At 39.7% G+C, this 26,736-nt stretch overlaps 1 protein-coding gene across 6 annotated transcripts in view; it reads right to left on the bottom strand.

Moving 5' to 3' along the window:
- Positions 1 to 474: 474 nt before the first annotated feature.
- The window catches only part of DGKB (diacylglycerol kinase beta), an 889,407-nt gene continuing 863,145 nt past the window's right edge, over positions 475 to 26,736 (bottom strand). For 5 of the 6 annotated variants that reach the window (XM_073677272.1, XM_073677273.1, XM_073677269.1 and 2 more), the window contains one exon: positions 475 to 9,816. In XM_073677272.1, coding sequence (XP_073533373.1) covers positions 9,709 to 9,816 — 108 coding nt within the window. In that variant the 3' untranslated portion in view covers positions 475 to 9,708. The remainder of the gene's footprint in view (positions 9,817 to 26,736) is intronic. The other variant, XR_012320016.1, reaches the window with a different exon arrangement.

Below are 26,736 nucleotides of genomic sequence, written 5' to 3'. Positions count from 1 at the left end.
ATAACTACTATAATACTCCCCCTATGTACAAGAATATAACTACTATAATACTGCCCCCTATGTACAAGAATATAACTACTATAATACTGCCCCCTATGTACAAGAATATAACTACTATAATACAGCCTCTATATACAAGAATATAACTACTATAATACTGCCCCTATGTACATGAATATAGCTACTATAATACTGCCCCCTATGTACAAGAATATAACTACTATAATACTGCCCCTATGTACATGAATATAACTTCTTTATTACTCCCCTTGTCCCTGTAATGTACTGTAATACTGAGTTACACTGATGTCATACAAGACGCTCTGAATAGTTTGACACAGATTCAATTTACATTCAAATTGTAGGTAAAAGTGATTTTTGACGATTCGCTCATGTCTGCTCACATTTGTGTTGCAAATTTCCATTTGTTCCAAACAAATCAATCAATGTCTATGAAATAAACAGCACACAGGGTTCCTTGAAAGTGCAGAATTTAATTTTCAATTGTAACAATAAAATAAGCAAAAATAACATACAAAGTTCACACTTTCAGGACGTCTCGACAATCAGTGAGGCACGAGCCATGTAGCTTCATGTCAGGTCAGCTCTGTTCTCCACTCACTGTCAGTGATCGGCAACTTTTGTCCACAATGACAGCAATTTACCATCATGCTACAAACTTTCCCAGTGCAACATGCTCGCTGCTGAAATACCGAAGTAGCAGATCATATTCTCCACCCATGCAAATACAATTCCACTTTTTCTAGTCCAAGTTTGCTGTATTTTTTTCTATCAATGGTTTTCATTTTAAAACTTTTTTAAGTTTTCAAATTTCCTTTGCAAATTTTTCCTATGTAAACGTCTAGAAAAGTTATCTTGTGCCGATCTTTTCCTGTTCTCCATTCACAGATATAGCTGTTGGATTCCTGTTAGCTCTCAGGCGCCATTCTGTCACTGATATAGACTATCTCCATTTGGCAAAATGTCCAATATTGCGACCAATATCCTGTGACCGCAATTGCACGATTTGCATACTTCGGGACACATTCCAACTAGACGTATCCGGCGTCACACAATTCACTTGTATTGAGCAAGGCTGTGCACGTCTAGTTGGCTTGTGACCGCATGTGTGTAAAATCGCATAATTAGGCTGCCAGGCGCCTGCACCAGAGAATCCTGACAGTGTGCACACTGCGCGCTGTGAAGATTCACAAGTCTGCAGTCACAAAGAGTAACTGCAGACTTGAACCCCAAGACCCCTTTAAAGGAGAACTTCATGTTATGTGTTCTGCCATCCAGTCTTATCATAGTAACAGTGTGTGGATCCAAACCCCCACCCTAATAAATGTCCTCTCACCTTCCCTAAAGCGATATTTGCTAGCTAATAGGTGGACATTCATATAGATGGAGATTTTGATTAAGAAAATATCTAATTCATAATTGAGAACGGCCCAAATATCAGTAAGTGTTGTAATAGCAAGACTGGTGACATTGAGGCAGAAGAGCTCTATCGCTCATCTCTGGATCTTTTTGATATAAAGGGGCATTTATATATCTCCTTAGGAAGCTTCTCTTACAAGACAAGTACAAATTAGATACAAGACTGTTAAAGAATTTACAAAACTGTTCAACTTTAGTAGTAAATCCTCTAACTGTCCCAGACAGTCAAATTAGAGATGTTCCAAAATGAAAACCATTGGGGTGGACGTACAAGATCGGTTATGGATCTTCTAGAGTTTCTTTAAATGACTTTCCAGGAATACACATTGATGACCTATCATTAAATTATTATAGGATAGATGATATCTTGCTGATCGGTGGGGGTACGAATACTGCAGAGTCCTGCCTGAATGGAGTGGTGGCCCCGGCATGCTCCCCAATCTCCATTTATTCTCTGTAGGACTGCCGGAGAAAGCCTAGTCCTGTTCTTCATCATCTTTGGTAGTTCCATTGGGAATGAATGGAGCTGTGTTGAACATTTAGAGTCAACACTCTATCCAGATGAACCAAGTTCTTGGGATCAATGGGGGTCCCAATAATCAGCAAGTTATCGCTTATCCTATGCTTAGTTGATAACTTCTAAAGATGGAAATAAACCTTTAAAATAGGCCAGTTATTTGTGATCACGAGTGACCTTCTTTGATCAACAGAATTGTTGACTAATGGTTGTCCAAGTCATCAGGCCTTGCCTTGGCTCTCAAGTTCTGAAATTCTTTAAAGAAAATAGAAAAGCTAGGTAGAACCTTAAAAGAAAACCTTTAAGGGGCGCTTTATTAAGAACAGTTGGTACCCAAGGGAGTCTTTACTCCTGCCATTGTATACATCCACCCCTAAAAACCATCATATCTTAAAACCCATTCATTTTTTATGACCCGTTCTGAGAATTAACAGTGTATATACATAGCTAATAAGATATCACGCCTGCACAAAGAAATTCATTTCACTAATTGCCATGTACATGACAGTCATTTTCCATATTTTTTTTTCTATCAATCACATGTACAATTGTGACAAAAGACAACTGCCTCAATATATTGCATCATTTAAAAAATATATATATACTGACAACGAGTAACAAACATTGCATACACATATAGTAAGATATAGGTTATAAACTTCATTATTACAATAGGTGGAATGCTCATATAATGCACAACAAAGAGAAGGTAAAACTAAATTTACCTTGGTTTTCTCAAGACTTTGTTTTAAAGGAACAATCCAGGGAAAAATGAAGACATTGTGCCTAGTCCAAGACCTCAGGGGCAGAGCACATAAAACAGAAAAGAGACGACTCCACCCCTGCAGAGCACTGGGAATAACACAAGATATCAGTTTTGTCTGGTATGTTCCCTTAATTTATGTGCTTTGTAAACATTTACAGAAATTCAAAAAAGTGCAAAATGTATCGCGAGGTTGCAAAAGTAACGACTTCTACAACTCCACCGTCACATTTCGCTTAGTGGCAGGAAATACACCGATATTTCAGTCTATAGAATCAAATATACATAGATATGTTTAATCAAGCTGAATGAGATTAGGTCTTTGGATTAAGGCAGAAAATCTGATTTTGGATATTTCCATAGTATCTTGTGTAAGTGTTTGACGTGTACTGTATGCAAATGGGGAAGGGAAGAGAGTCACATTTAAAACTTTTGCAAAAGTTTTTGGAAATTGCATTGATGGATTTTCTTGTGTTTAAGGCATTTATTCTATTGGTAGTATTTCTTTTAATTAACGTTGTATTCTTTGAATAAAAATGTGTTGTAAATAATTAGTCGTTGTAAAACAATTTACTCATAAGGAAAATGTGAAAAAATTATGGTTTGGAAAAACACTTTTTTTTAATTATTATTAGAATTGTTCACTTAAAGCAAATGCACCTTCCTGGGGTGGGGCATGTCAGAGGATTTGGGGTTTTTTGGGTGGGAGGGGGGTGGGAGTTGTTTTGAATATTTGTGTCATGCCCCACCTCCTTTAGCCCTGGTATAAAAATAATACTGTATTACACAAGAATTATTAAATGGGGCTTTTTGATTTGCTTTGTTACAGAGTACCACCCTTTAGGTCCTCATTTTCCCTCAGAGTGTTCTTTAAAGGTTTAAAGGTTTGTTTTCGATTTATTTTTGATACTGAGCTTCAAAACCCCAGTAATGACATAGAAATATATGATAACATTCTGTCTTCTTGCCTGGAGGAAGTTTAAGATCTTATTTTCAGTACTTCAAGATCAGACAGATTTAAAGGTGTTGACTTAAAGTGGTCCTTTCACTTCCCATGAATATGTAATTTTTCTATCTGGTGTAAATGCCGCTGTTCTCCTGAATCCGACGATGTTTTTCTTTTGTTCCTACGACTCTAAGTTCCTGAGATATGGCCCTCTCCTTCCAGCATCTAAATCTAGGCTTTTTAACTAACTGGGAGTGGTCATCAGGAAGTCACCTACTGAGTTGGTGACCACGCACACTTAGCTAACAAGACTAAATATTAGATTTACATATAGGGAAGAGCTGGCCATATCTCAAGAACAGAGAGGAGCAGGAACAAAAGAAAAACATCGCCGGATTCAGGAGAAAAGTGCCAAGTAATAGGTCACCTTTAAAGTATCTCATATTGAAGTTCCTTCAACCTGAATTGTAGTATTTTGGGTTCCAAGGGTTAACGTTTCTCCTTGCGGAGAGTGAAATGGTAAGCATGTCAAGGTGAGGAGACTTTTAAACTCTTCTGATAAATATGCAAATTGTCTCTTCAGAGAAAAAGAGGACTAGACGAAGGGCAGTACCCCGAAACACAGTGTCTGCAAATTGAGATTATAGTTCTGGCTTTTATCCTAAGTCATGTGACAAGGCTCGATAGAGAGTCGATATTGACTTTTAGGATTGTCACTTCCTATAGTTGGCACTAGAGTTCTAGTCCTCTTCCTCTCTTGAGAGACAATTTGCAGTATTTTGGGTTCTGATTCACAAGGTCTGTTTTCTGATTCCTCAGTCTGGCTTTCAGTACTTTAGCAGAGCATTTCTTGAGTCTGACTCCTACATCCTTGTGTTTTTAATCTATGAGCTTGACTTCCTGTGTCTTAAATTTGGACTTAAGGGGTATAACTTCAAATTCTTTGAGTTTCATTGGATTTGATTTCTAGTACTTTGGGTATAACTTCATAAGTTCTGACTTATTATATCTTGGGTTAAAAATTATAATGTCTAAATTCTAAAACCTCATACGATGATGTATAGAATCAGATTTCTCGCTTGACAGCTTAGAAGAAGTTTAATGGTCCCAGCAATAGTCTTGAAGGGTCTCGGTCAAAGACAATTTAGCGACTCAAAGCATTAGCGAATATTGAAAATACAATATGTAAAAGTGAAAATTAAGACTTCATTTTGAAATAAGGTTAAAATTTGAAGAAACCTTGCAAATATAAATGGTTTTCCATGAAACAAAGGAGTCATTTAGACATCTTGATAGCTTAGAAGAAGGTCTATAGAAGTCTAATGGTCTCACCAACAGTCTGGAAAGATCTAGGTCAACGATATTTTATAAACAATGTTATTTACTTCACCAAACCATAGCTTAGCACATTTAACCCATTGGAAATCTTAATTTTATTTGTAATACTTTCCGGACTAGTAGTTAGCAATTAATTCATTTATAATAAGCATCTCGTAAAAAAAAAATATTATACTCCATACAGGGGATCGGTAACAAGAATAATTGACATTGTCTAAGCAAAAACAAATACAGGTCCACATGCTTTATATACAAGATAAATCAACGTGCAATGCCGAACCGATGAACAATGCCGAGCCTATGAACAATGCCGAACCGATGAACGTTTCCACTTCTTGAAAAGTTAGTAGTCTTATAAAAGGTTCATGCTGCTGCGACTTGTCACTACGTACACAGACTGTACTGAACAACTGAAATCTTATTGTTTGGATCCAGATTCACAAGAGCTCCTAATGGGCGGCTCCTCCTTAGAAATGCTAATCAACAGTGGCTCAATAAATTACATACAGAGTAACTATGTATAGTATATAGTTACATTTTACATAATGGTAGAAATGAAGCACAATATTTGGGGGATAAGGGATACATCTATGGTCCTCTTTAAAGTGGAAAATCATTGGACACATTTTAATTCAATTGTAATATTTAAAAAAATATAATAACATCTGCATCTAATTAAAATGATAAAAACTGCACCCATTGGTGCTTCCATTAATTTATTTTCAACGGGAGGTAAAATACTGAAGTTCTGAATGATTGCCCTCACAATCCAAACCAAACAAGAAGAAAGTTCTGCAGTCTTCATTCGGAGCAGCTCATGCAAAGATTAACTTAGGAGGTAACTGATTTTTGAGCACCATGCAGTGCAAAAGTAAAACTTATGTAAACTGTAACCTGCACCAATACTCATTGAGATAACCACTTAATGGTGGCCAAGCAAAAACAATGTGCAATCTGGTAGAACCTCATCGATTATCTGAAAACTCTTTTATTTTTTTAAGAATTATGCGTTTCTGCACATGGACCTTTTGTAAACCTTCATTTGCACCCAAACTCAACGAGCCCATCATTACCCCAGTGGCAACCAACTACAAGCATTGAGCCAATCTCCGTAAACCCTAAATGTCTCTATGTCTTGGGTTCAAGTACCTCATATTGAGAGGGCTGGACCTTCTCTCAGGGAATCGTCCACTCACCAAAAATGAAGTGTAAATATTTGTTGTGGGCATGCTGGATGTAACCCAAATTTTGGCTACGAGGTCCACTTTTTACATGGGTCACTTGACAAAAACAATGCATTGGGATGATGTCTCGCTTGCCAATCACTTGGGTCACTCTTCCGTCAGATGCAATATTGCTATAACTCAGATAGCCAAGTGCCGTGCTATTTCTGGTGGTGTCATAGACAATTTCAGAGCCCAGTTCTCAGGATGTCTGGGGGGCCGCTATGGTGAGACTCCAATCTAACTTGCTGAGTTGAGACATCTCTTACAAACCCTCCCACAGTTACTATTTTTTTGGTTTTTGGGCTTTCTTTCCTTTCCCTTCTTCCAAGGGATGATTAGCCATATGAGGGCTCGTTTTTTGTCGATCAAGTTGTACTTTTGAAAGAGACCCCGATAATTTTTCCATACAATGTACAGAAAATGGGGAAAAAAATTCAAAAATTCACCATTTTTTTGAGAGCCGTAACTCTTTCATTTCTCTGTTGATTGGGCTTTGCACAGGCTGGATTTTTTGATGTACGACATAACATCTGCTCAATATTGCTGCAGGCTCAGCCCTTGAGCCTGCTCCTTACACGCAGACCCGACTATTACATCCTACATTGGGAAATGGTTAATAAATCTCTCCATAGTCAATATAAGCATCTATGCAAATATATGTTCTAAATTATTTTACAAATATTTACATATATGAATTTTTCTATATGAAAATTTGCAGCAATTTACAGATTGATCCCTATATAAAACCGCTGGAATCTTACCCGGCAACAGAGGTCTATTTCTTAAAGTTTACTTAATGCATCAGGAATCTAATCTGAGCACTTGCCAAGATAATCAAAAGTGCTGTAATTTATTTATTTATTTATTTTCTCAGCTGCGAATTTCATTCAATGCCCTTGATTAATTATGCATTAACCCATTACTCCGACGTCTGGGTCAGTAAATCTTTGGCGGGAAACAGTTTATTAAGCCAGTGTTTTCTAAAGATCAGATTGTTTTTTTTGTGCCACTGTATGGATTTTCACAAATTATTTATGCATACCTTTCTGTGATGGAGGATGTTCAGATAAATAAAAATATAAGCCAAAAACATGATTGATGGATTGAAATGAATGTCCATTTTTTTTTTCAGTAAATAAGTCCAAAATCCCGTGCTCATTACATAGCCTTACACTGGTTGGAGCTACAATATTTAATACAGAGCAGACCTGTGCAGACCCGAAACTGGGAAAGAAATTTGTCTTCCTACAGCCACCACTAGGGGGAGCTTGAAAATTTTCTGCATACAATTAAAACATGGAACTCAATATTAAACCAGTATGCAGTAAGCTCACAAGTTCCCTCTAGTGGTGACAGTAGATACAATCATTTTTGTCTATACAATGGATTGGATCGCCAACTGCCAGGAACCTATATTAAGAAACTGATCAGAACACGATTTGCTGTGTTGAATATATATCATTTTTAAAGAGATGTTCCAGTTTCTAATCCCAAAATTTTATATGGGTGACAGCTTTTCTGCTTGTCTGCAATTAATACTTAGGGGTATGCCAAAAGTTTTACTCAAAAAGTTAGGTCACTTTTGAATAACATTATTTATATTGTAACAATTACGAGTTGCATCCTGTATTATACTCCAGAGCTGCACTCACTATTCTGATGGTGCAGTCACTATGTATATACATTACATTACCTATCCTGTACTGATCCTGAGTTACATCCTGTATTATACTCCAGAGCTGCACTCACTATTCTGCTGGTGCAGTCACTGTGTACATACATTACATTACTGATCCTGTACTGATCCTGAGTTACATCCCGTATTATACTCCAGAGCTGCACTCACTATTCTGCTGGTGCAGTCACTGTGTACATACATTACATTACTGATCCTGTACTGATCCTGAGTTACATCCCGTATTATACTCCAGAGCTGCACTCACTATTCTGCTGGTGTGGTCACTGGGTACATACATTACATTACTGATCCTGTACTAATCCTGAGTTACATCCCGTATTATACTCCAGAGCTGCACTCACTATTCTGCTGGTGTGGTCACTGGGTACATACATTACATTACTGATCCTGTACTAATCCTGAGTTACATCCTGTATTATACTCCAGAGCTGCACTCACTATTCTGCAGGTGCAGTCATTGTGTACATACATTACATTACTAATCCTGAGTTACATCCTGTATTATACTCCAGAGCGGCACTCACTATTCTGCTGGTGCAGTCACTGTGTACATACATTACATTACTGATCCTGTACTGATCCTGAGTTACCTCCTGTATTATACTCCAGAGCTGCACTCACTATTCTGCTGGTGCAGTCACTGTGTACATATATTACATTACTGATCCTGAGTTACCTCCTGTATTATACTCCAGAGCTGCGCTCACTATTCTGCTGCTGGGGTGTATAGACAGTCCATTACTTACTGTACTGACCTTGAGTTACATTTTACAATTTAATCAGTTACATTCCGTGTTACACTTCAGAGCTGTACTCACAATTCTGATGGTTTTAGGAAACAACCAGCAAGTTCTAAAACACACTCCTCAATGATGCAGTAGCCTATTTTTCCCTACATGTAATTGCTGCACTGAGTCTGCGGCAAGGAGAACACTACCCAGAATATAAAACCACCAGAATAATTTCTGGAATAAACAAGTACAGGAATCTATGAAGCTTCAACTCTGCAGCCAGTAGAATTATGAATACAGCTCTGGAGTAGAGGATGTAACTAAAGATCAGTGGAGGATATATAACATCTTGACTAATACCCCGTTATAGGAGGTCACAAATAAACTCTTCCTTGTGCAGCATACTTACACCGGATGGAAGTTGCTGCTGAGGATCTTGTAATCTTTTTGATTAGTATAGAAATAGTGACGAGTGATCTGTGCTGTCTAATAATTTTGTAATATGGAGCTCAATGATGGACATTGAATCATATTGGACCTCCGTTTACCTTCACTTTTATACAGAGATGCATGAGCCTTAATTGTGTGCATAAACTCTTAGATAATAACATTTTGGACACTGGATGTCTCTAAATAAATGATATTACGGAATATATATTTTTTTTAATTTTAAATAATTATTATAAATGTGCATGCACGTTCTCATCAGTTCCTCACTAAAGCAAAATATTTTCTTTTTTCGCTTCTTCCTTTTTTGTGTGCAACAGGTCTGATCTGAGCATTCAGATGCATAAAAGTAAAGTCAATGCATGCAAACATTACAGGCAGTAATGTTGCTTCATAGAAATAAATACTGACTGCAAATGCCAAACATTAAAAAAAAAAAATATTACAATAAATTAGAATCATAATTTAACTTTAAAATAATAATAAAAAAAAAAAAAAAAAACCTGTAAAAACAAGACCATTATTCCAAATACAGCTATTAAGCCCAGCAACACATGGTAAGAGGTCAATATGTCCATTGAATGTATATATGTAACATCATTCACTCTTTGTTTCTGCTCATTGTTCCTTTGATGAAGGATGTGAAGAGGCTGTTCCTCGGGGGAGGTCCCATGAGCATTGGAGCTTGGTTCTTGTGAGTAATCTTGATCTACGTAAAGAAATGAAAATAAACACATTATTACTAGAGCATTTCCAAAGATTTTTGGATGAGTATTTGGGTTGACTTTGATGTGGAAAACCTGTACAGAAAGTTTTAGGAGAAACTCAAAGGGTTTCACACGTTTGCCAGTTTTGATCAAATCAGGGAGTCGATCGATCGGAGACAAGGGAAAACACAACCATTTCTGTCTGTGTCTCAGACTTGTCTGCTCTCAGATGCCTGGTCACAAGTTTTCATTACAAACCATAAAGACAAGGAAAGTTTGAGTGGCTTACATTACGTTACCTAAAAAGGAAGATACGTTGGTAAAAACAAAGTCGTAAATTATGTCTTCTGCTGCATTCCTTAGGAGGCTGGTTATAACTAGTTTACTATATGTTCAGAAACAAAGGAAGGCCGTAATACATCTCCATATCAAAGACAACACCCTGTTATTTAAGAATAACACATAAAGCTAATTTTAAAATACAAAATTATCAAAGATATATGAATTGTCTAAATAATAAAGCAAAGTATAAATATTAACCATAACAACTACCACCTACATCACATTCAGGGGCCTGATAACAAAGCAATGATTCCCACAACATTGTAAATACATTAAAGTGACCCACATGAGTCTCTCTCTTAATTGGGGCTTAAAGCCAAAGAGGCAGTACTTCATTAAAAAGCATTTCTCGATAGGCAGATTTCTTGGTGTTGAGCACCAGTTGTAGAAATAGTGCCACTGTACCTAGTAGGTGGTAAGGGATACTGCAACTCAGCGGGCATATCTGGTGGAGGGCAACTTAGGTCATACGGCATAGGTCCTCAATTATAGGTTGTGCGCCAACAAGCCACTTTGTCTTGATGAGTGACCTGAACTTTTTCTTTGGCAGAAGAAAAATCTCAATTATTATTCTGCATTACCAGATAGACCCCATTGGCCAGTATGGCGCTGTTAAGAAAAACAACAATTCCTTTTCTTTAATCTAATATACTTAAATGATTATTCTGATAAGAAAAAGTTATAAACCAGCCATAAGATACAGGATAGCTTCTGGATTTGTGGAGGTCTGACTGCTGAGACCTTCACCGATTGCCAGAACTTCTGCTTGAATGGGGTGGTGACCAAGCATCTTAAAAAGACCAATAAAGAATAAATGGAACAGCAGTGCACATGCTTCACTGGAACGCGTAGCAGAAGTCCCCCATCCTGGTTATTGGTGGAGGTTTCAGTGGTCAGATTTAGTAGTCCAGTCTAGCAGTTACCATTTAGATGGGGATGGATCATAATTTCTTCTTATCTTGAATATTCTTTTTCTGATGGGTGAAGAAACACAAGAAGTGGCAACCAACAAACACACTGTTCTATGTCTTTCTTGATCAGATTCAAACCCACAACCCTACTACAAGATGGCAGCTACAAGATTGATGGGGGTCTAACTTCTGAGACCCCTTTTCAGTTGCCAAAATGGGGGACTTCTGTCACCTGGTGGAATCAAGTGGAGCATCTTTACCAACTGCTTAGAGAATATGTAGAGAAGCAGTGCGTGCATTTGACCGCTGAGCCATTAAAACAAGGGAAAGAAGTCCCCCAGTCGGGCTCTTTTGGCAGTTGTCAGGTGTTAGAGCTAGTACTTCAATCTAGAAAGCATCATCCTCCTGTGGATAACTTTTCCTTACATAGAATACTCCTTTAAGTTTTCATAATGGTTGAGGAAACCCTTACCAGATGGATCAACCTACAGTACAAACACCAAGTACCTGTTTTTTCTTGACCAGATTCAAACCTATAACTCAACATCAAGATAATATCTACTATATTATTGCAGATCTGCAGCTTGATAAGCTCCCCAATTGCCAAAACGGGGGACTTCTGTCCCACCCCGGTTGAATGCAGTGGTGGTCAAGCATCTTGGACAGTCTCGTAGAGATTGAATGGAACTGCAGTGCGTATGTTCAACCATGGCTCCTTTTAAACATGGGACAAAAGTCCCACATTCTGGTTATTAGTGGGGGTTTTATTGGTCCGATCTAGTAGTTATCACCTACTTATTGCTGGATGATAAAGGGGTATCCCAAAGAATAAAAAGTTAAGTTATAAGAATGGTTGAGGAATCCTTTACAAGAAGGGACAACCTATACAAAGCATACCTTTATTAGATGGACTCGAACCCTCAACTGAAGGCTGGACCCAACCTCAAATTTTTTTTTTGCTATTTTTTTTCCCAAATTGAAACTAAACAGTTGGAAATAAAGGTGTTTAACTAAATCCTATTTGAGAAGTCAGAACCCTTAAATGTTAATAATCATCCACGCACCAGCCCTTTTTTTTTGTAGGTAATAGCACCTTACGTTTTCCGTCACTCGGCCATAGATCTAACAGACACCGATAAAGACCGAGAAAGGTTAGCTCGCGGGAAAAGCCACCAAAGATGAACTAGTTGTCTAATCTGCTAATGATCTGGTAACGATATCACTCTTGTATAACTGCGCCATAGACTTAGGACAATTATACTATTTTTGATTTATTTTAGCATAAACTGCCTTAAATTATACACACTCTGGAAAGATTATGTCTACAGTGTTTCCTAATTCAAAATTAAAGGAGGAAGACATTTTACGAGCGCCCGCTTAGCTTAAAGCTAATTGAAAGTGATTATCAAAGTGGCATTTTCCTTGTGACTTTAAGATACATTGTTGTAAGATAATAGACATCCCTAATTAGGTAATAAAAAGGTTACACGTTGCCTTTGGGCTAGTGATGCGGAAAGTTTTTCCCAAGTATTAAGAGACATTTTTCTTTAAGATCCTTATGACTAATACAAGGATTCATCACTTATTAAATATCAGTTGTCAGCCTTCCCTTAGCCGTCTCACAAAAAGCATTTCCCTGGTCAGAAACACCAGTCTATTAGAACCTGCAAAATATATTTCTTGTAAAGTACATACCTGACATTTGCAACGTATAATGAATATCTTTTTTTTTTTTTCTCGTGCCATATATTAACTGTATTAAATAAAAAAGTATGTCACGCGTAGCAGGGCCATTAGAGACGAAAATGGAATTTTTTTTTTTCTTTTTTTGGAATCGGCAATTTTTCTTGACAAAGGATGGAAATAAAAATGTCCTTAAATTGCTGCTGACTATAATCTACAGAATGGAATTAACACAGACTTCGAAAAAGTTTGGTCTTAACGTGGACCCTCCGGAGTACCCGCCCCTTGCCTGATTTCCTTTTATCATTACTTGCAGCCTCGGATTCCGACTCAAATATTCAACTAGAGCTTCCATCACTCAAAGCCGTGGATGATCTCTCGTGAAATCCTCTGCCCAATGTCATGTTCCATTGCAGAGAAATATTCACTTGTAACTCCATGTAAATAGGGCTGGAAGTGCATTATGGGTGGGCTGATATGTGACTAGTAGTGATGAGCGAGTATGTTTTATTAACCCTTTTTGCGAGTATACTCGGGCGAGCAGCGAGTAGTTACAGCTGCTCGGTGATATGTCTGAATCACTCCCGTGTGCATGATTTGCGACTGTTTGACAGCTTTAATACATGGGAGGAATGTCTATTTCTTACACATTCCTCACATGTATTAAAGCTGTCAAACAGTTGCAAATCATGCACACAGGAGTGATTCAAACATAACACCGAGCAGCTGTAACAACTTGCTGCTCGCCCAAGTATACTCGCTGAAAGGGTTAACAAAACATACTCGCTCATCACTAGTGGCTAGCTCATCGTCCGGCCTCACTGCACCACACTTAGCACCCAAATACTATAGATCGACATTGAATTGCCACTGCTAAGTTACAAGTATCACCTGTGACATATTGAGCATGCACTGTCTGGTCCTGGGTTTGCACATGTGCAGTAGGTTGGTGATGCCTTTGCCCACAGAAGGGAGAGTACTGCACATGTGCAGAGCACAAAAGACAAGTGTGTAAGATATCACCGATGATACCTAACCTGTGGCGATCTCTGTGCTGCTGCTAAGTCAAAGAAATGCTCATGAAATCCTGCGCATGCGCAGTGCTTTCCTTTCTCTAGCAAACCTACCATGCACCAGGGTGGGCATAGATGCAACATATGTGATAGCTGTGATTGAAAAGTGACAATTTATGGGGTTGTCCAGTCTGCAGTTATTCTATGTGACTTGTGAATCCTCAGCGCACAGTGCGAACTGTCAGGATTCTCCGGTGATTTGCATACTTCCGGCCTCAATCCAACTAGACTTGTCCGGCTTCACTCAATTCACTTTTATTGAGCAAGGTCACACAAGTCTAGTCGGCATGAGACAGCATGTATGCAAATCACCATCTCCCGACATCGGAAAACTCACAGCGCGCACTGTGCACACGGTAAGGATTCACAAGTCAGTCAGCAGTTACATATAATGACTGCAGACTTAAAAGTCAAGTAATGTCACCATTGACTGGCTAGCCATACATCAGTCCTCCTTAAATGTTCTTCCACCTTAATTAACATTTAGTTTCAAAGCAGATTTTTCTATCCGTAGGAACATCACTTTGGTGCAAGAAACTTGACTCAATATCCTACAAAGCAATGTACTGAGTTTTCTGATTCTAAAGCTAATGACATTTCACCTTTAATAGGTCTCTGAAGGGGGTTGCCCACCCCTATTTTATATTGAAAAAAAAAAAAAAAATACAGTATGATATTATTTATTATCACACCCCTCATTACAATAATGCAACTTTTTTTTTTTGGGGGGGGTGGGGGTATATTCACAGATTCATTTCAATGAGGTTGTTGTACTAAATACATTAAAATAATAATAATAAATAATAGTAAATAAATAAATCTAACTTTTTTATTTTATTAATGCAAAATACAATTTGTGTATAACATTGGGCAGGTACGAATAAAGTTATGTTACTATAGTACGGAATTATTTATTAGCCCCTTAATTTCATACTTCATTACTTCACGTTTTATCCCCACTCCTATTGTACCAACAATGTATTGGCCTCTAAAGAGTAGATTGTGTACAACATTGGGCAGGTAAGTACAAAATGATATTACTATATTACGGTATTATTTATTAGCCCCATAATTTCATACTTCATTGCTTCACTTTTTATCTCCAAATAGAAATTTCAACAATTCATTGCTGAAAAATTAATCTCATGCATCCAAATGGGGTTATTTCATATGATAAATACATTAATTAAAATATAATAAATATATATATATATATATAAATAGAATAAAAATAATAATATAGGAATAGTGTTAGCAGTACCATTATTTTAAACTATGATCCTAACAAATATGTAAAAAAATAAATCCCAATCTCTTAGATTGAATTTAAGCTTCATTTGCTTACAAAATTGGGCTGGAGTTTATATTTATAATACCGTATTGCAATAAAACGGTTCTATTTATTAGCCCTTAATGTGGACCTGTCACAAGGTGAAAAGTAGCCAGTTTTTGCTCTTATCGTATTTCTCTCGCTCCGCTAAATATTTCGGGGTTTTTTTGTATTTTTTTTCCTTTTTGGCACTCACAGGATCCTCTGGGGCGTGTCTTTAGATGTTCTGCATTATTACCCTGTAAAAGACGCCTCCTTGGTAAATACCATAAAAATAAAAAATAACACTAAATAAAAAAGGCCCATATCTCTGGAACCATATGGCAGATTAAAAAAATGAAAAAAAAGAAAAAAAAAGAATTGGCATAGGAGTAAGGGCGATAAAAATAAATGCAAAAATTGGCCACTTTTGACCATGTCTTTTTTCCATCTACATTTTTTTTTCAACTGGGTTTCATTAAAATTTTTCCATCAATTTGGTTTTTACAGGCTTTTTGTTTCACTGCATATTGCTGGCTGCAGAATGAGTAATCTGCGAACCCATTTATAGCTCCTTTATCTGTCTTTATTTTCTGTTCTTCTGTGTCTTTGCATAACCACATCAAAGTTCAGCTCAACCTTGATGTGGTCTGTGGTCATAAATCAGTATGGAGGGGCTCAGAAAATGACAGATAAAAGAATTGCAAACTCATCGTCAGAGCTCACTTATGGATCCTTAGTTACCTCATTCTGCAGCCAGCTATTGACAGTACAAAACAGAGGCTATAAAAGGCAAAATTTGTAATAGAACCCAATGGCAAACATTAGTTTTAGCTTAAAATACAAGCATTTAAGTAAAAAAAATATACATGATTATCCTTTAATTTCATGCTAGATAAATTTAGCATTATTTTGACTTTTGCAGGCTCTTTGCTTCACTGCATATTGCTGACAGCACACTGAGTTATCTGAGAATTTGTCAGTGAGCATTTGTAGCCCTTTTATGCCTCTTTTTCTGCTCTTCTGTGCTTTTGATTGACCACATCAAAGTTCAGCTCCACCTTGATGCAGTCTGTGGCCTTAAATCAGTATAGCAGGCTCAGTAAATGACAGTTCAAAAAGTTACAAACTCCTGGCCAGAACGGCTCACTGATGGACTCTCAGTTACCTCGTTCTGCAGCCAGCAACTGGCAGTGCGACAGACAGGCTATAGAAGGCAAACGGTGCAAACTTTTGTAATAAAACCCAGTTGCAAAAATACAAGCATTTCAGTAACAAAAAATGTCCATTAAGATGTCTATATCCTATACGATAATTTGTTGCTAAATAAAGTATGGACACTTACAAGACAGATCCATAATATGACCGTGTGCATAAGATCTCACACTCGGTAAGTACAATTTTAAAGCGATAGTTTCCGATAGCGAGGATCCCCTTTAATATAGATTTACATGTTATCTAAGGGAAGCTTCATAATGCAAAACATCCCATGCTTCATGTTGCACATCACTTCTCATATATACAATTATTAATTAATATTCAAATGATCCGATGCATATTCATTTTAGGGCAAACCATTGAGCATGTAATTAAACGGTATTAAATGTACAATGACGTTCATTCTAGTGTTTGTCATCATCTTTATGCAATCAGTGGCTGACGTGAAGATAAGAGGGACTCTGGGCTGATTCCTGAAAGGCGGATTTGTACAGGTCTCCATTGTGATTTTGGCAGGGGCGTGTGCAGCTCACAGGAAAAATTACTGCAAAATAGCGAAAAACATTCCAAAACTTGTGCCAAAATGGGCAGAATGAAGTGCGATTAGGTCAATCCCCGACCATATGCCTTATAAAAGCAGAGTGGCATCAGAGAGGTGGCTCACAACACACGGGGACATCATAGATGAGAGGTGCATTGGGCATTTGGACAAGGTATATACAGTACAGTTGAAACCAGAAGTTTCCATCCACTATATAAAAAGACACATCTGCAGGTTTTTCTCAATATCTGACATGAAATCAGGATAAACCTTTCCCGTTTTAGGTCAATTAGGATTACCATAATGTTTTATATTTGCCAAATGGCAGAATAATGAGAGAGAGAGAATGTTTTAAGGCATTTTTATTACTTACTGCAAAGTCAAAAGTTTCCATACACTAAGATTACTTTGCCTTTAAACAATTCTTGACTGCCCATAAGATGATGTCATGTGTTTGGAAGCTTCTGAGAAAAAAAACTATCAGAAGCTTCCAAACACATGACATCATCTTATGGGCAGTCAAGAATTGTTTAAAGGCAAAGTAATCTTAGTGTATGTAAACTTTTGACTTTGCAGTAAGTAATAAAAATGCCTTAAAACATTCTCTCTCTCTCTCATTATTTTGGCATTTGGCAAATATTAAACATTATGGTAATCCTAATTGACCGAAAACGGGAAAGGTTTATTCTCATTTCATGTCAGATATTGAGAAAAACATGGAGATGTGTCTTTATATAGTGGATGGAAACTTCTAGTTTTAACTGTATATGTGAATAATAATAATAATAATAATAATAGTTTATTTTTATAGCGCCAACATATTCCGCAGCACTTTACAAATTTTAGGGGGGACTTATACAGACAATACAGAATAAGCATATCTCATATCGAACGGAGTGAGGGACCTGCTGCTCGCAAGCTTACAGTCTATGAGGAAATGGGGGAGACACAAAAGGTAAAAAGTACATATATTGTATAATGCAGCCTTGATATACTGAATAGGATAAATAATAATACATGGACTGGTCGCCAGCCAGTATGTGTGCAGTCCTGACAGAGGCTATTATGTGCATGGTTGGTTTGAACCCGAAGTTGAAGAAGATTTTAATATGGGGGAAAGCTGGGATGGACAGAGTGTGTTTAGGCGATACGCCAGTCTAAAGAAATGTGTTTTTAGGGTTCGCTTGAAACTGTGGGTATTGGGAATTAATCGAACTGTCCTGGGTAGTGCATTCCAGAGAATTGGCGCAGCACGCGAGAAATCTTGGAGACGGGAGTGGGAAGTTCGGATTATGGAGGATTTTAGTTTCAAGTCATTTGCAGAACGGAGGGCACGTGTAGGGTGGTAGACTGAGACAAGGGAGGAGATGTAGGGGGGTACTGAAGCATGGAGCGCTTTGTGGGTAAGCGTGATAAGTTTAAAACGAACTCTATATTGGATGGGCAACCAATGCAATGACTGGCACAGGGAAGAGGCATCTGAGTAGCGGTTGGCGAGGAATATGATCCTGGCTGCTGCGTTCAGGACGGATTGGAGAGGGGAGAGTTTAGTAAGAGGGAGACCGATTAGTAGAGAGTTGCAATAGTCAAGACGAGAATGAATAAGAGCGACAGTAAGAGTTTTTGCCGAGTCAAAGGTGAGAAAAGTCCTGATTCTTGAGATGTTTTTGAGGTGTAGATGACATGAACGAGCGAGTGATTTGATGTGAGGAGTGAAAGAAAGATCTGAATCAAAAATGACCCCAAGACAGCGGGCTTGTATACCCGTTAGCTGTTATCCCTGTTATAGTGGAGCGTCTGCTGTAAATCACAGGCGGCTCCTGCACATCTACTGTGCTCCGCTATAGCTGGGATGTACAATTACGGTAGTTTGCATTAAAGGGTTCTTTGATGAAAACACGTTATCACTGATCCACAGGTTAGATAGGTGATAATAACTTATTGGAATCGGACCATTGGAAACCGCACCTATCGGAAGAATGGGGCACTTTTATCCCCATTTTAAAATAGAGCAGCAGGTGAGACGTCTGACCGCAGCTCCATTCATCCTCTTTGGGGCTTCCAGAAAAAGCCAAGTGCAGCCCCTTAGAGAATGAATGGATCAGTGGTCGAGTCGTACATACTGCTCAATACTAATGGGGATAAAAGTTGCACATTCTGCAGATCGGTGCAGGTCCCAGCAGTCGGATCCCCACCAATCAATAACGTATCACTAATCCTTTGGCTAGGTTCACAGGTTCAGTATTTGGTCAGTATTTTACATCACTATTTTTAAGTCAAAACCAGGAGAGGAACAATCAGAGGAAAAGTAAAATAGAAACACGTCACCACTTCTGTATTTATCACCCACAACTGGTTATGGGTTACAAATACTGATGTAAAAAACTTACCAAATACTGAACGTTTCAACATGGCCTTGGGGTAGGTGATTACGTGTTTTCAAAGTAGAACCCCAGTAAGTGCATATTTGCTACTGTGTAATAGTCACAGGACAGGAAGGGGTTAAATATCCAAGTATTTAATATCTATTGGAAGTCAAGAATCTTTCCCTTATTAATATCAGAGAGAACAAGTGACCTCCATACACAACATAATCCACTATACCAAGACCAATAATACCACATACAAGGAACAAATACCACCACACAGTGACCAGACTACATATTATCACCACACAGTGACCAACTAATACCACTTTCAGGGGATAAATACTGCCACACCGTGACCAAACCACATATTATCACCACATAGTGGTAATACAGTGACCACTGGTGACATATTTAAATGAGCTCTGTATATAGTGTACAGGTAATAGTGATCACCGGTGACATTATCCACAGGTGCGCTGTATATAGTGTACAGTGTACAGTATAGTGTCAGTGTGCAGGTAACACACTGACTCACCAGTGACGTCTGTAGTTGAAGTCCTTCATCTTCGCTTTTCTTCTTCATCCAAGAAAGAACCGCAATCACTTCTTCCAGCCAGGACTCATCTTTGCAGAAAATAACACAGTTATCTAGAGCACCATTTCCAGAGCACATTCCCCACTTTTTCCTCGACTTCTACACTACGTCTGATGAAAAAAAAAGTGACATAATGCCGCCCTGCACAGTAACACGACCTCTCTTTTGTTACCCCTCATGGAAGACAGTATCTTCAAAAGCAAATTACATTACAGCAATAATAAAGTCCCCTGATTGGCCCGTACAGTAATTATGTCCCCACATGACACCATAAACCAGTAATGTATGTTCCTCATCCTGACCTCTGTACAATAATTATGTCACCACTTTATTTAATAAGGTCCCAGATCCTTGACCCCCTTTATTTAATGTCCCCATCCTAGGCCACTATGTTGCCCCATCTATGTCCATTTTAATAATGTCCCCATCCTGGGACCCTTCCAGTAATAATGTCCCTGTCCTGGGCCCCTTCCAGTAATAATGTTCCCGTCCGTCCTGGGCCCCTTCCAGTAATAATGTCCCCATCCAGTTATAATGACCCCATCGTGTGCCCTTTCCCGTAATAAAGTCCCCATCCTGGGCCCCTAGGTCCACTTTATTAATGTCCCCATCTTGGGCCCCTATGTCAGCCCGTATGTACACTACCCTGCCCAATCACTGAGGGGGAAAAAAAATTCTTCTCACCTTTCTGCTCTCCCCCGGCATCTTATTGTGGCTTCATATTCGCCGTGGTCGTTAAAATTGTATTATGTGCCCCATATATTGTTCCATACAGTATAATGGACCCCATATATTGCTCCATACAGTATAATGGGCCCCATATATTTCTCCATACAGTATAATGGGCCCCACATATTGCTCCATACAGTATAATGGCCCCACACAGTGCTCCATTCATTATTATGGGAAGATATATTGCTCCATACAGTAAAATGGGCCCATATATTGCTCCATACAGTATAATGGCCCCACACAGTGCTCCATACAGTATAATGGGAAAATATATTGCTCCATACTGTAAAATGGGCCCATATATTGCTCCATACAGTATATAATGGCCCACATATAATGCTCCATGGAGTATAATGGCCCCAGATAATGCTCCATTGTCACGTGTGTGTCAGGTGTAATAGACAGTCGCACTGGATCTAGCTGTAAAAGGTCACTGCACTTGGCATTGCAGACACCTTCTTAATCCTTCTTCCTTTAAGACTCAGGGGCGACCTCCCTCCTGCTGCTTTAACACACCCTAGTATGGGAGTTAAAAACCCTCAGTTTGCTTCAGGCAATCAGCAGTGATACTTCTTTGTTCGTTTGTCCATGGATTTTATTACTGACCTACCAGTATCTGCAGGCAAAACTGTGGTTTTGGTGGTAGTAGATAGGTTCAGTAAAATGGTTCACTTTGCCGCATTAACGGCACTTCCGAATGCAAAAACTCTCGCTGAGGTGTTTTTAAGTGAGATCGTTACGCTTCACGGGGTTCCCTCCGATGTGGTGTCAGATCGTGGGATCCAGTTTGTTTCCAAATTCTGGAAAGCACTCTGTCCTTGACTGGGGGTGCAACTGCCCTTTTCCTCTCCCATCCATCCTCAGTCGAATGGGCAGACCGAATGCATTAACCAGAATCTGGAGACTTACCAAAGGTGTTTTGTCTCCGAAAACCAGGAGGATTGGGCATCTTACTTACAGCTGGCAGAATTTGCTATTAATAATCATTGCCAAGAATCTACCGGCAGGTCACCATTCTTTGGTGCATACAGTTTCCATCCACAGTTTGGTACTTTTAGTGGGGGAGGGGCTTCGGGAGTTCCTGAGGAGGAATGCTTTGCTTCATCGATCTCCTCTGTGTGGCAGGGGGTTCTGAGTAATTTGAAGATCATGGGAGACAGGTACAAACGTATGGCTGACAGAAAACGCTTGCCAGGTCCGGACGTGAGTGTGAATGACTTTGTGTGCTTGTCTACCAGGAATATCAAGTTGAAGGTTCCTTCCTGGAAGCTGGGACCTAGATTTATTGGTCCCTATAAAATAACCTCCGTCATTAACCCAGCAGCGTTTCATCTCGAGCTACCTCAGGCCCTTAAGATCCACAATGTCTTTCATAGGTCTCTGCTGAAGAAATATGTAGAACCTCTTAAGTCCTCTCCCCTACCGCCGCCCCCAAGCATGGTTTATGGTAACTTGGAGTTTCAGATTTCGAGGATTGTAGAGTCTCATCTCCAGCATCGTTCCCTGGAGTACTTGGTGCACTGGAAGGGTTATGGTCCAGAGGAGAGGATGTGAGTTTCAGCATCAGAGGTGAATGCCCCCAGGTTGGTTCGTGCATTTCACACCTCTTATCCTGAGAAACCTAGTCCTGAGTGTCCGGAGGCCACTGGTAGAAGTACTGTCATGGGTGTGTCATTTGTAATAGAGAGTCGCTCTGGATCTAGCTGTAGAAGGTCACTGCGCTTGACATTGCAGACACCTTCTTAATCCTTATTCCTTTAAAACCAGCGGCGACATCCCTCTTGCTGCTTGGACACACCCTGGCATGGGAGTTAAAAACCCTCAGTTTGCTTCAGGCAATCACCGGTGATACTTCTATGTTTGTTTGTGCATGCTTGGAGCACTAGCTGTTGGCTGGATTCTTCTCTGGTGCCCTTGGAGGACAGTTGGCATTTCTCCTCTGGTGTCTGCTCAAGCTAAGTTAATCCCCTTTGCTTGTCTACCTTGCTGTCTTTAGTTTGTAGTGGGGCCTGACCAGTGCTCACCCCTCCCCCTCCCAATCTAAGGCCAAGCTCTAGGGATATACAGGATTTAGGGTCCAGCTCGGCGATTGGTGTGGAACCAATATAGGGATGGTAGGGTAGGCAGGGTGTTATTAGATCTGCCTAGGGGTCTCCATTCCCCCTTACCCTAGTGTTTGGGCTTCCTCCCCCTCTTCCCTTCTTGTTGCACTTAGTCTTTCCCACACCTTGCGTGACACCCATATATTGCTCCATACTGTATATAATTGCCTCCATATAATGCTCCATACAGTATAATGGCCCCATATATTGCTCCATACAGTACATAGTGGCCCCATATAATGCTCCATACAGTATAATGAACCCATATATTGCTCCATCCGGTATAATGGGCCCATATATTGCTCCATACAATATATAATTGCCCCCATATAATGCTCTATACAGTATAGTGGCACCATATAATGCTCCATACAGTATAATGGGCCCATATATTGCTCCATACAGTATAATGGCCAGATATAATGCTGTATACATAAAAAAAATCAAATACCTCTCCCGCTCCCGGCAGGTTCGATATACTCAACGCATCTTCTGACTCTGCAGTGTTCAGGACAGAGGGCACGCTGTAATGACGTCATCGCGCCCTGTGCCCTGAGACATCAGAGTCAGAAGACACTGAAGACAATGGAGCTGCGGGGAACGGAAGAGGTGAATATTTGAGGAAGAGGACCGCAGTCCCAGCGCGGGCCCCATAGTGTGCTGTCGTCCCCTCTTCCCTCCCGGGCCTCAGTACTTGCCTGGGTGTGCTGTGTGCAGACACCAGCCATGGTCGTCGTTGCGGGTCAGGTCAGCGTGCCCCTTCCGCCTTGCACTTTTAAAGGGCCCATGCCTAGTGTTGGTTATGTACTGCATGTAATATCAGTCATCCATATTCCTCAAATGTCTGGCTTGTGGGATAAGGTGGCAAGATTGAAGCCTTTATTTACAAAGAAAAACATCCATGCGCGTCTATGTTATGTTCTAATGAAACCAATGTAGAAATTTTTGGACATAATTCCAAAAGGTATGTTGGGCACAAAGCCAACACTGCGCATTACGAGAAGATCACCATGCTCATAGTGAGACATGATGGAGGCTGCCAGCATGACAAAGCTCCTAAGCGACCTCCAAATCACCAAACGGGTTCTCCGGAAGAAGATGAAAGTTCTGGAAGGGCCCAGATCTGAACCCAAGTGACAATCTGTGGGGACCTGAAGAGGGCGCTGTACACAGGGGATTCCCCCGCAATCTGACAGATGTGGAGCTACTGCAAGAAGGAGCGAGCAAAGGTTGTCAATTCTACATGTGTCGCGCTGATAGAATCTGTCCCTAAAAGACTCAATGCTGCTTGAAATTCAAAGGGACTTCAACAAAGTATTAACTTAAGGGTGTAAATATTTATGCAACTCCATTATTTTAGTTCTTTATTTTTCTTTTTCTACCCAAAAAGATTTCAGCTCATTTTTCATTTGAATTTAGGAGATTACGGGTGACATCATGGGTGTGTTAAGTATTTTCAGCAGACATTTCTGCACGTTTTTGCCACATTTTTGAAGCGTTTTTGATGTGTTTTTTTCCTTATTCATTTGAATGGGTGAAAAATGCTGCAAAAACGCTCAAAGAATTTACATGCTGCAGATTTAAAGCTGTGCATGAGATTTCAGACAGCTCATTCACTTTGCTTATAAAATAAAACGCTGTATTTTATTTTGTCAGCAAAACCACATCATAAAAATGCGGCAAAAATGCAACATGTGAACAAGCCCTAAGGCTGTGTGCACACGATGCGTTTTTTAAGCGTTTCCGCAGCGGCAAAAGCACTGCAGAAACGCTTAAAAAACGCTTGGTAGAAGGTCTGCCATGTTCCCCAATGATAATCCGCATGTGCTGTGCACATGCGGCGGAAATTTCCGCTGCGGATTATCATTGCGGAAAAAAACGCAGCACTACCAATTATTTTGCGGAAGCGCGGCGTTTTCGCTGTCATTGACTTGCATTAGACCACATGGAATCCGCATCACTGCATCTGTACATGCGGATTCCATGCGTTTCAATGTGCAGATGGTACCCGGGTGTGGAGGACAGGAGACTCTCCTCCGGACCCGGGTACCATAGAACCTGTAAAAAAAAGAATAAAATAAAAAATAAATATTATACTTACCTTCTGATGGCCCCCGGTGCGCTTGTCCTCCCTTGCCGGCAGCTCGCGGTGGACTGAAGGACCTACGCTGATGTCATTTAGTCATGTGACGGCAGGTCCTTCAGTGTACCGCGGCAAGCCAGGGCGGAGCGAAGCAAGACTGCGGGGGCCATCAGAAGGTAAGTATAGATTTATTTTTTACCATTATTTTGGTCACACTATATAAATCCATGCCGGTTGCATGGATTTATACAGTGTGACTAAGTTGTCAAGCACTTTCCAAGTGATGCTAAAATCGCTTGTCAACCCGCATGCGGAAATGCAAGTGAAGAACGCTTCACATCCGCATGTCCCTGGCAGGAAAAACACATGTACAATCCGCATGTACAATCCGCATGTACAATCCGCATGCCAGGGGAGACGCAGAAACGCTCAGGAAAAAATCCGGAGCATTTCTGCATCGTGGGCACATAGCCTAAAAGTGGAAAAAGTTCTGAAATTATTCTTCTTGGTATAATTTTTATTTTTAAACCTAGCATTTTAACATGGGTGTGTAGACTTTTTAGATCCACGGCATATGGCTGTGGCTAAACGAATGGTAACCAGTGTTCATTGCCCGGTGGATCCTGAGATGATACAAGCCTTCTCTGGCTGATGTAATCTTCTGCATTGTGTAAAATAGGAGTGGGAATTTTTGGTGATATCTTCAGGGAGAACAAGCCACCAGATTCTGCCTCTTTATAGGAAGACCTTCTCCTTTTGGAGTGGGCTGCGACAGATCACATCCTAGTTCACTTTTTTTGTGTCTCCACATATTTTTTTAAAGCACTTGGGTTGACGATCTCGTCCTTTGAAGGAAAAAAAAATAGAGATGTTTTTAGGTGGCTTGGTACCTTGCAACTCTTACCAGCTCCTTGACATGTCACTCTCCGCAAGGAAAAACATTACCCCTTGGATCCTAGTCAGACGCCTCTCACCCAGCCAAACCAGATCTCATACTTTGCACTGATGAGGGGCAGTACCCAAGTGTCTGCAAATTGAGATTTTGGTTTTGGCTTTTATCCTAAGTCATGTGGCAAGGCTCGTTAGAGAGTCGATATTGACTTTTAGGATTGCTGCTTCCAATAGGTGGCATTCTAGTCCTCTTCCTCTCTGAATATTTCTCAGAGGAGCATTGCAAGGCTTAAAAGTCTCCTCACCTTTGCATGTCAGACTTGACATGTCACTCTCCACTAGAAGAAATGTTACCTCTTGGATCTCAGCTTCTAGGGGAAAAATGGTGCACATGGTAGTCACCTATAGGTGGCACTTAGCGGACTAAGTTTTATGTCCTCCTCGAGAAAAGCCATTTTGCATATAGAATTCCAAAAAAAAGGTAGAAAAATCCTTAAAATTCTCCACGGCTGGAGTCTAGCGTGGGCTGTGTAGAACCATGTTTGCACAATCCACAGCCGGACCCACTGGTTACTTTATTAATAGTTGTTTTTACCACCCAGCACATATTAATGATTGTAGTAATTTGGTAATCCCATAAGTGGTAATTTCTTGATTAATTCTGGCCTGCGCACCTGTGATGGGGGGACGTGGGAGAGAACGTCAATGAATGGGCGCCCTTTATCAATGAGCATATTCATCCGTACGAGCCCTCGAATTCTGCATTGTAAATAACGGAGTGTTTTTGACACTTATGTTATGGCAGAGGTATTCAGAATAAGCTTAGCCCAGTGCAATAAAATTTGCTTTTGAGGAGCGAAACGATGAATACATCTTTTTAAGAAGCACATATGTGGACATTTCAGGAGCGGGGTACCTGCAACGCGTTTTACGGTCTATTTAAGAAAATATATGTCGGTGTGATGATGTTTTCCTAGCATATTAAGGGTTCCTTTAAATTTTATGCATACATTTTTGGGATCCCGTCAAAAATAGCATTTTTCTTTTTCTTTTTTCTTTTTTTTTTCTAAACA

This window comes from Phyllobates terribilis, unplaced genomic scaffold, assembly GCF_046119375.1.
Source record: "Phyllobates terribilis strain yellow unplaced genomic scaffold, ASM4611937v1 Scaffold_4__5_contigs__length_816908805, whole genome shotgun sequence".
NCBI classification, from domain to species: domain Eukaryota; kingdom Metazoa; phylum Chordata; class Amphibia; order Anura; family Dendrobatidae; genus Phyllobates; species Phyllobates terribilis.
The sequence above is the reverse complement of the archived record's forward strand: the minus strand, read 5'-3'. Positions and strand labels throughout refer to the sequence as shown.